Below are 10660 nucleotides of genomic sequence, written 5' to 3' on the forward strand. Positions count from 1 at the left end.
TCCGGCGAAAATCGAGGCAACGAAATCTTTTCTCGGAAACTCGAGCGAACCTAATTAATCAGTTTTATCGCCTGATCGCCGCTTTTCCTCTCTGCATGATGCAGTCGAGCAGCAACTCGGCTGTGAAAGCCAGATATTATCCAATCTTTTCTCGGACCAACTTGTTAAGCTTTCTCGGAATGAACTCGGTATCTCCCGTGATTTCCTCCGAAAAGCTTTCTTAACGCTCGGCGAATCTCCGCGACCTCTGTCTCGCGGCTGCTAGCACGTAGATCGGCAAAGGATTGATCGATGGAAAAAAATTGCGGTTGCGTGCGAGGAATACCGTGGACGCTCGACGACGGAATATCGTGAGAGATTTCGATCGCTCCACGCAGATGGCCTTTTCCTCGATTCCTCGTGGCCTCCACGGTTCCCTGTAACGCGACGTTTCGCGACGATTTACTGCGCCGTAGCCTCCGCGCCTTGTCTCGAGTTTCCGAATCTTTCCGCGGATTCTCCGCGTCTTCGTCTAAACTCTCCGCGATCGTCCCGACCTTCTCGCTCACGGCCAAGTTCCACGAACTATTAACGAGTAACGAAACCAGATGCATCGCGGTGCGCGTAATTAGTCCGGTCAAGAACGCGCCAATCTCCGAGGAAATTCGTTAAGCGTGGCTAAAACTTACCCGAGTATCGAAGTTCCGCAACAACGTTTCGAGTGGTACAGCCACCGCGAATACGTGCTCGAGTTAATGGTTTTCAAAACCTTCCACGCGTTCCGGTACAATGTCAAGCATTTATTACCCCGCTGCCGGCACGATAAATACCCGATAACGAAGCAAACTCGAAGAACGAGGAAAGTTAGCCGGAATAAGTAGTAGGAACGGGTATTGGTCAGACGGGGCGAAAGCGCTGACAAAGACGTCAAACAAAGAAGCCCGGGGACTCCGAGAAGAGCCGTATAAACATTTGTGGATCGAGACACGCTTTCTCCCTTATCTTGCGTCGTGATTTCACCGCGACTCCACGACCCCCATGAATAATCTCGCCCCGCATCATCGTCGGCGCGCAGTTTTCCTCGCGCGTCCGCCTCGTCGCTGATCCCGAGTTTTCCCTCTAGAAATATCCCCTTCCGGACTTCGTCTTCCGCTTGTTAACTTCTCGTCGGACGCTTCGAGTCAATTACCGGTGTCTTCGACGAAAATCACCAGGCCAACGAAACGATCACGGGAAACCGAGTCGAGATCAAAGCGAGATATTTTCCTGGAATATTTGTTACGCGCGGCGAGAGGAATCCAGGCTACTACCGATCGATTCGCAGTCCTCGTTCGCCATCCGCCTGAAACGAACGGGTTATTTACAAATTCACCGAGTGCAAATGAAACAGAAACAGCGTGTAACATCGGCCGGAGTCGGGCCATGTGCCTGCCCGGTGTTTGATTATTTTCCTGCTGGCCCAATTAACAGTCCTCATGCGATCCCGCGATTCTTCTACCAGAGGGAAAAGGGTCATCGGAAGTCGTCGAAACGTTTACGATCTCACGAGACGAACCTTTATTTGTCGTCGCTTTCCTATCGATCGAGCAACAACGATACACCCTTTCGCCTCCATTTCCCCTCCTCTCTAGCCAAAGAAAGAGGGAAAGAAACACGGGAAGAAATTTGCCACTTCGTCGAATCTCTTCATTGTTTCTCGCGCAAACGAGCGCGTATCGCGACGAGCTTCTTCGATAGCGAACGGGAGGAATCGTGCTCGATCGTTTATGTTTCGATTCTACCTGGTGGAAAGGCCGTGTAACATTGCGCACTGACGGTATCGCGATTCTCAACGGTGGCAATTAATCGACTTTCAACGCGTTTTATCAAAACCAATTACGTAACCGGCGTGTAACCTGTCACGCATTATACACGAGCCGTTTTAAATGACGCGCTCAATTAATCATCGAAATATCCAGAAAATGTGTCGCTGCAAAGATTTCCGCGGTAATTAACTGCTACGGGTCGCGACGGGTAACGTTCGATGGAGCAACAATGAATATCGATTCGCTCTGATCGACGAGGAAATATACCCTGGCGTAAATTCGAGAAAAATGTTACCCCTTCTACCCTTTAGCACACTGCAACGTTTCAGGCTAACCAGTCTCGCGTTACTCGCGCTCGGCCCGAGTCCGCGGATCCGCGGATATTTTTCGGTATCGAATTTCGATGATAATTAAAATGAAACGAAAACACGTTGCCCGGAAAAGGGAGATTCGATCGATTAGCCGGACTTTTTGCGCGCGGAAGAGCGAGTGTGTCGATTAAGCGGAACTTCCATGCCCGCGAGTAGCACAGCGCGTGATCGACTAGCTGCGAATCGATAGCCGAAGCTTAACGAAGCTAATGATAGTACAATCGCGCGGATAACACGTCCCGCGAAGTTTTTCATCGGATTGCATTATAGCGATACCGCGGAAGGGAAAAGGAGAAAAGAAGCAATTAAACGGTAAATTACGAATTTGATATTCCCGTTCGAGACGCCCTGGGCGTGTAACGTACGGGGAATTTTATTAAATACCAGCGAGAGCAGTGGGCGTTTCGCTGTTCCGGATGGCAATTCTCGTTGGTGTTTGCAGACCGAACAACTTTCAGCAACAGCTGCACCGATTCGTTGTAACTCGATTAAGCAGACGGTTCCTTTACGGTCTCGTGCGACTTCCTGTTTCCGCGGTTCGATTCCGTTTTCTTATGCAAAGGCACGAGTTCGATCTCGATGGTTCGTTGAATAACTAACCGGCGAATAAGGGCCATCATTTATCTTGGATACAAAGGTGGCCTGTTATCCCGGTGAAAAAATCCTCCGCCCGCCCGTTGCGGTTCACCGCGGTTGCGCTGTCAAACTTCCGAGTCCGATGTTTCATTAAAAATTTATGCGAAATACTTGCCGGAATCTACATTTTATGCAGCCGTATATTCCCTCGGCCATGTACCGTACCCCGAAATTACGAGAGATCCGGATAGCCTGCACCGTTCCGCATTAATGCACGAGCAACATGAACGCGCTGCACGCGTAACCAAGTTTTCGGTGGCTAAGTCAAGACAACATGTACAGTCTGTCTAATCCGATCGTTATTCTACCGGATAAAGCATATGCTCGTCTAGTATATCCGATTACCGCGTCTAATATTTCCGTCTGGGCTGCGCAAAGCGTCTGCCGAATCGGCGATTAACGATTCGTATCCCCTCGGTGGCCTGATTCTCTGGTCCTAAATGTCTTCGATTCACGAGGCGTCTTACCCCGTCAAAGGGAACAAAGACCGTTGTCTCGGGCTGTCGCGATCGAAACTCTGCACCGAGAAGATTTACAGAAGGTTTACAGTCACCGATCCGGGACTTTATTAAACCGTTTCTCCTAGTCAAGAGACGCGAAACGCGTTCGGGGAAAATACACACACGCACAATGGCTGCTGTTGGATTTTCCTTTATCTTCTTGGTTCCTCTATGGTTCCTCTATGGTTCCTCTATCTTCCTGGGAGATTACGCGTCAACCTCGAAAGACAGCAGCGCTCTAGCCAAGCACGGCGTGAAATTGTCAGGTGATTACCGTGGCTCTAGACCGGTTTACCGTGTCGCTGTCGAATTAAACCGAACACTCCCGAGTTTAAACGATGATCCTGGAATCGAATCTTCTCCAGAAGCGGATCTATCTGCTTCGAATTTCGAGAACTTTAATCCTGCGCGATATCGGGGTAACATCGTCGGACCGCGGGCCGAGTTTCGAGTGGTTTCGGTTACGAAAGGAAGACGGCCGGTTGGAAACGTCGGATCAATTGTTTTCCTCGAAGCGAGACGTAAATCTCCATGGAGGTGTTGCAGCGATACGGCAGCATAAATTCGGTGAAATTTCGACACAGGAACAACAATTGCACGTGTCTGGCGAACGCCGACTTGCATTGTCTTCCGCGCATCTAGGCACGGCGAGGGTGAAGTATGCTTTTACCATTATACGGCTGACAAAAGGGGCTTGCCTATAGCTGCTAGCCGGAAATGCTCGAGTGTATTCCTTTTTCCGCGGCTCTTTAGCCTGGAAACGCTCGCCGCGATTTACGGCGGCACCCTTTCGATTAGATTAAGGGCATGCTTTGCACCGGCTAACCGAGGGATCGGTCTCGCAATGGACGGTTAAAGGATAAATCTTCCCATAGAAAGGATAGTCCAGGGACTTTGTTTTTCGCGAGGGTGCTTAACCGCGAACTCGAGAAATTGAATATTTTATCCGGCATCTCGGAATAGTTGCCCGACTCGCGGTATCACTTAACCCTGGCTTACCGGGGTTGATTCTCCGGTGATCCTGGCTTGGTCCAGGTTCAGCGTTACATCGGGCTCCGGAAATAGGGGATCAAAGAGCAGAAGCACGTAATACCGTCCATGCAATTATCGCGTACAATGAAGCGCTCTACTTTTCGAGTCACTTATTGTTCCCTTTATGCCGCATATTCGCGTTTCCATTCGCGCGATTCCTACGAAATCTCCGCGATCTCGAGTCTCGAAGCTTTCATAGCGCAAATCACGGTGAATTCCGGGAAAACAAAATGGCGACGCGCTATTATCACCGACAGCTGGAGTTAAGCCGAGGCTCTTACAGCTGATACCCGCTCTGACGTCATAATTATGCAGAAATCTAAAGCACGCGAAGTCATTATTACGTTGGAAGAACTCGTAGGAGTCGCTGGTCCTCTTATCCGTTCAAACCCCCGCTCTCGACTGCGTTTAAGGATACGAATCGTCTCAGCCCACGCGAAAGAAAAACGCATAAGCACGGAACATCGCGGCACGGTGTTTCCCTCGATTTCGGAGAAATTACAGGCGTAAAAGCGGACTGGTTCGCGGTTCGAGGAACGATGCAAGCAAGATAGAAAAAGTAATACGACGAAAATCCTCGAGCCCGGCTAACGAGGTCACGTAGCACCCCTACGACGCGTTACTCTCTCTCTCTCTCTCTCTCTCTTTTCCTCTTTGCGCGTTGTAAATTTATCGATGACGCTTTTATGTAACGCGCAGAAAGGCGTAGGTAAGTCTCGTTAGACCTCGGACCATGGTAAGCGTCTTTCCAGCCGCTTGTTAAACTCTCACCGAGAATATCTCCGTCTCGCCTGCTTATTCCCAACAATCTCTTTATCCCTCGTTCCACTCTTGTCCCCGAAAAGGGGAGGACCAAGAGGACAAAAAGAAAGGGAAAGAAAGAGAGAGAAAAAGGAACTTAACTCAGGGCCGGACGAAAAACACGTGTCTCCAGCGTGCAATTTCCGCCGCGTTCCTCGAGATCCTTCCAGGCTGCATGCCTCCGCGAATCATTTCCCCATTTACCGCGGTGTTCCGCTCCATTTGCCAGCAACTTTCGCTAACGGTCCTTCTTTTCCAATTCCAGCATCCAGGGGACTCGATAAGGACGCGCCTGTGGACCGCCTGCGCCGTTGGCAGCGGAAAACTCGAGCAAAATGTGAAGAGAGGAGATTCCAACTCGAAACACAGGGGACCACGCAGAGATCGGCCAGAGGACCGCGAAATCATGTTCAAGGCCCGACCACCGTTTCTCCCTTCTCTCCGTTCCCATGGACCACCCGTCCCCCTCGTCGATCCTCAGGGTTACTTCTCGGTATCGCCTCGACCACGCGTTACACCAGCATCAGCAGCGTGATCGACGAGATGATGCCGAAAGAGGAGGAGGAGGAGCAGATGAACGTGGAAGAGGAGTACACGCCGTACGGCGATCGACCGGAACTTACATCGTGCCGATAGTCTTCCTGCTGATTCTCTGATCGGACTGACCGGAAACGGCGTCCTCGCGCTCACCATACTTGCGGCACAGTAACATGTGGAACGTTCCCAATATTTATGTCTCTCGTTGGCGCTCGGAGATCTCTTGGCACGTGTTCATTCTTATTCTACGCGAACTTGCCGCGCCGAATTCACGGTTCCCCGATCCGAACAACTACCAGCAACTTCTTCGCGAAACTTTTTCCGCGGTTTCTTCTCCCTTTTCTCCCGAACACCGCGTCTTTCCGATGTGCACTCTCGAATGTTTCGTGTTTTCTTCGCCGAGACGGCCACTGGAAGATTCGTCTTCTGAGTCGCACTTAACGCGATCGTTACTACTCAGACCTACCGTGCATTATACCTGGACGATTCTCGTTATGCCATCGAGGCTCTCTCCTGTCCGGATTCGAGAAAAAAGAGCGCAATTAAAAGTCTTACGAGCTTCGCCGCGATTCGGAATTTTCCTCGGTTTGTTTGAATTCTCGTTTGAGAAGGATCGCTGTTGGAAATAAAATTCTCTTCGCCTTTCTGAAACTAGCCGTTGAATTTTTCTATGCAGGTGATCGTGACGTGCGTACCGTTCACCTTCACGGTGTACATTTTGGACTCGTGGCCGTTCGGCCTGGGTGTTCTGCAAGGTCTCCGAGTGCGTCAAAGACATCTCCATCGGCGTCTCCGTCTTCACTTTAACGGCCCTCTCAGCGGACAGATTCTTCGCCATCGTGGATCCGATGAGAAAGCTCCACGCCACCGGTACGAGCTTCGATTTCCCATTTTCCCCGTCATCTACTTCCGCAGCAGAAGTCTCCGCCGGAATCTAAAATGTTCGAGGACTTAAATAGAAGCTAAAAGCTTTCACACGTTCCTTTAACTCGATTTTATCGGTTAGAAGTAACGGCATAAGGGTAATTAAAGTTAATGAACGTTGTCCGGTCGATTTTACTTTGCGAGCCGTGTTCCAGCAACGCTCCTCCTTTCCTATGAAACGCTCCTAGCGTCGCGGCGCAATACGCTTCGAACGATGGAACGCGTGTAATAGCTTCGCCGAAGGAATCTTTACATCGGAACGTCAAACGAATTCCGCTTTCTTTCGGGGAGAAAGCTCGCAGCGAGGAAGCATATTCCGCTCGCAGCACGCTATAAAAACAAACGTCCCGACGAACGAAGGCGTCATCGACGACGTAACCCGTCCTGATTACTCCGGTTTTATTGTTCAAGGTACGGGAAGACGAGCGACGCGTTTCGCGGTGATCGTCGCCGCGTTGATTTGGCTATTGGCCATCATGTGCTCCATCCCGGGTTCCTTCTCTTACATCAGGGTTTTCAAAGTGAACAGCAACGTGAGCTTCCAAGTGAGTTCGGCCAGCTATTCCGAAGGCAATTAGCCTCGTCGTTCGACCAAACCGTTCTCCCAGGGATCCATCTATTTTTCTCGCTCCCTTTGCCAACCCCGACGTCCTTCCGCTTCCACTTCGCTGTCCTAAGTAAATTACACTCGTTTAATTGATCTTCGGAGAAGGTTTTCACCGTTTTGGTTACCGTGTTTCAAGGCGTGCTACCCATACCCTGCGGAATTCGGGCCGAATTACCCAAAGACCGTCCTGGTCTGTCGGTTCTTCATATACTACGCCGTGCCGCTCAGCATCATCGCTTTCTTCTACATCCTCATGGCCAGACACCTGATGCGCAGCACCAGAAACATTCCCGGCGAGATGCAGTGCCAGGTGAGCGCAGCAGAGTTTTCCGTTCAGTCGGTTAAAATCGGTTCAAGCGCGGGGAGGAAAGTTTTTAAATTACACACGTCTGCGCGACTCCGCGGAGAGTTCGATGGATCGATTATCGGCTCGTCTGCGCGTACGCGGAGAAACTCGTTGATTATCGTCGATGATCTCCCTTTGCCGGGTATTTCCAGTTTGACGTGCGACCAAAGACTCGTTTAAACTTTCGCGAAAATATTCGATCAAAGGAGCAAAGTTACATCGGTGTCCGAGAAAAGTTCTCGGTCATGGCGGGAAACTCGTTTAACGAGACAAGTAAAGCGAACGTTTATCTTAGTTGTTTTTTCTTCTCTCCCAGAAAACGGCGCGCTCGTAGTGACCGTGGACGCTGGTTTGGTTGCAGGTGAAGCAGGTGAAGGCACGGAAGAAAGTGGCGAAAATGGTGATGGCGTTCGTGATCGTATTTGCCGTGTGCTTTTTCCCTCAGCACGTGTTCATGTTATGGTTTTACATCCACCCTACCGCGCAAAGGGATTACAACGCGTTCTGGCATTGTTTTCGGATCCTCAGCTTTTGCCTGGCGTTCACCAACAGTTGCATTAACCCCATCGCTCTGTACTGCGTGAGCAGCACATTCAGGAAATATTTCGACAGGTGTGTTCGCCGGAAAAGCACGAGCCTTTTGTGCAAAGCGGAAAGCAAAAAATATACACGAATTTTTGTCGCGCACCGCGAGAATGGTCGCCAAACGTGTTCTGTCGTGTTCCGCGCGAAATCTATTTTGATTTTCCCGACCGAATATTCTCCACTTCAGGCAAATTATCGCGTTCGATTGAAATGAAATATCCGAGAAAAACATGGCAATCGAATCGACCACTGGTGGCCACAGGCTAACCCCTCGTTCGACCTATTTCCGCAAATCCAACGGACTCGATAAAAATTCATCGATCAACGGATACTCGTTTCGTCGCGGCGCGTAACAACGATTAATTTGCAACATATTCCGCGATTCTCTTTGAAAATCAATCCGGCTGAGCCCACGAAAAGTCAGCGCGAATCGCTGGTCGCTATGAATATTTATCGCCTGGATGGAATGGAACTCGTGGGTCTGCGAACAAACACTTCGAGAACTTAACACCGTATTCGTATTCTATACGTATCCGAGTATCGAAGACTCGATCGCGTATGTATTTCCCGGTAACAACGGTCTCGGTATCACGCTCGTGCAACGTTACATTCCGCATTTATCACCGGAGATGCTGGAAGTTGGCGATTAGACGTGATCGTTTAACGGGGAAACCGAAGCGAGTTAACCGCCAACGCGCGTTTCTCCTTTCTTATTAACGTTAAGCAGACGGGACTAGCGTTATCGCGGACAACTAGTAGACCACAGTGGTTAAACTACCGGGAACTTGTGCTGCTGCAGGTATCTGCTTTGTTGCGTGCCGAGGCGGATCCGCAGGCGACACCGGCGCTCCTCGGACCTGAGCTCGCGGGGACGCGGCCAAAGTTTCTCGCTGATGAGCTCCAGGAGGTACGACTCTCGGCGAGGACAACGGAGCGTCATGCATCTGTCCATGCTGGGAAACGACGGGAGAACGAGCGTGCCGATCAAAGAACAGGAAACGACTATCAGCTTGACCGCGTGCCCGAACGGCGTGGAGGATAGCGTGAGGAGCCATCGCGATTCCACCACCGAACAACCGATCAGTCGCGAGTGCTCCTTGAAATCCAAGGACTGAAATCATTCAGCGTCTTTCCACGCGAACGTCGATCGCGCGTGGCTTTCCTTTAATCGTTTAAACGGAGACCAATCGCGTCGGTGGACCAGAGATATTTTAAGTTAAGCGTCAGGTTTCGTCTCCGAGTCGGTTCTCGCAGAGGCAAGTAACCATCGTCCGTCTCTCCCGTCTTTCGCGAATCTTCGTCCAATTGTCGTTGTTTAATCTCGAATGCACCAACGTTGTGGAAACGTCGTGGAAACTAGCGGTAGGCAGACGAGCAATCTCTGAATTGCGCCATGGTTCGCGGGCACAAAGACTGCGACTGATGTACATTTAGAGCGCACTGGATTTTCTGAATAAAATACAGACGTATAATCTCCACGGTCTTCTACGCTTCTCCTTAATCTCCTCCATTCTTTCCTCCGACATTTTTCTCTCCGATAGAGAGAAATAGAAGGTCGCGGAGCGAAATGAAAGGGAACGAGGCGCGATCGATCCTCTAATTCGATTTGCAAACCCCCGCGTACCGTCTCGCGCCATTTTCTAGCGTTATTGGGAAATGCTGGACTTTATCGCGGCAGCTGGACAAAGCTTGTTTTAAAACGCGATATAAATCCAACTTCAAGACATCACGGGGCATCGAGCATCGAGCGGTCTCTGGACAGCGGCGAATCGTTCCCTCAGGGACTCTCGCGGACGCTCCGCACGCTCTGAGCGCTCGAGGCAAGAATCCAGCTCGAAAGTCGCCGCGACTTCTGACCTTCTACATCGTAATCACTTTCCGGTTCTACGATCGTCCAGGGACCAAAGAGAAATGTCTGCTAGACATGTATTCAAACGACTACGACGACGGCACACTTATGAATTCCTATATTAGATGGAGCAAGAGGTACCAACCTTCGCTTTTCTCCTTCTCGCTCCCCGTTCCGCCATTTTCCATCGCGTTCTTCTGTTTCCGCGAGACAGAGGCTCGGAGGAATCGATTTTATCCGCGAATCTCGTTGCCCGCAGACTGGCCGAGCTGCATCAACGAACCCTGCGAATGTGTCAAGAGAACGAGTACATGCATCGCGACGACGAAGGTCCGTACTCGAATCCAACTAATTCCCAACTTCCGCTTATACGTAACGAGGTTAATGTCCGGTTCCAGCGCGATACTCGTTATTACGTTACCACCGTCCCGTGATCGGGTTATTCCCGGCGCTGCTCCAACGATGGATCATTCGATGGTTCCAGTTAAATTCCGCAACGCTTCATCGGCCGCGTTAAACGCGGAATCAAATCGACGAAACGCCGCGCATTCGCCATTCCCCGAATCAATGAAAATATCTCGTTTCGCGCACGGTTGACTCCACGATCATCCGTTTTATTTCTCGTTCCGCGCCCTCCGCCGCCCCCCCCCCCCCCATCCGGCGTATCGTCCTGCGACGTATGCTAATA

The 10660-nt window shown here is 50.7% G+C and overlaps 1 protein-coding gene across 1 annotated transcript; it reads left to right on the forward strand.

The window, feature by feature from the left end:
* Positions 1–3421: 3421 nt before the first annotated feature.
* On the forward strand, positions 3422–9238 carry LOC143220470 (neuropeptide CCHamide-1 receptor-like). The gene is given in 15 exon segments (XM_076446107.1): positions 3422–3710; positions 3838–3944; positions 5023–5032; positions 5390–5655; positions 5695–5737; positions 5740–5775; positions 5778–5818; positions 5820–5859; positions 5862–5887; positions 6338–6403; positions 6405–6531; positions 6997–7130; positions 7329–7502; positions 7900–8150; positions 8923–9238. Coding segments are annotated over 15 exon segments (1926 nt in total).
* Positions 9239–10660: the final 1422 nt, after the last annotated feature.

This window comes from Lasioglossum baleicum, unplaced genomic scaffold (assembly GCF_051020765.1).
Source record: "Lasioglossum baleicum unplaced genomic scaffold, iyLasBale1 scaffold1028, whole genome shotgun sequence".
Classification (NCBI taxonomy): Eukaryota; Metazoa; Arthropoda; class Insecta; order Hymenoptera; family Halictidae; genus Lasioglossum; species Lasioglossum baleicum.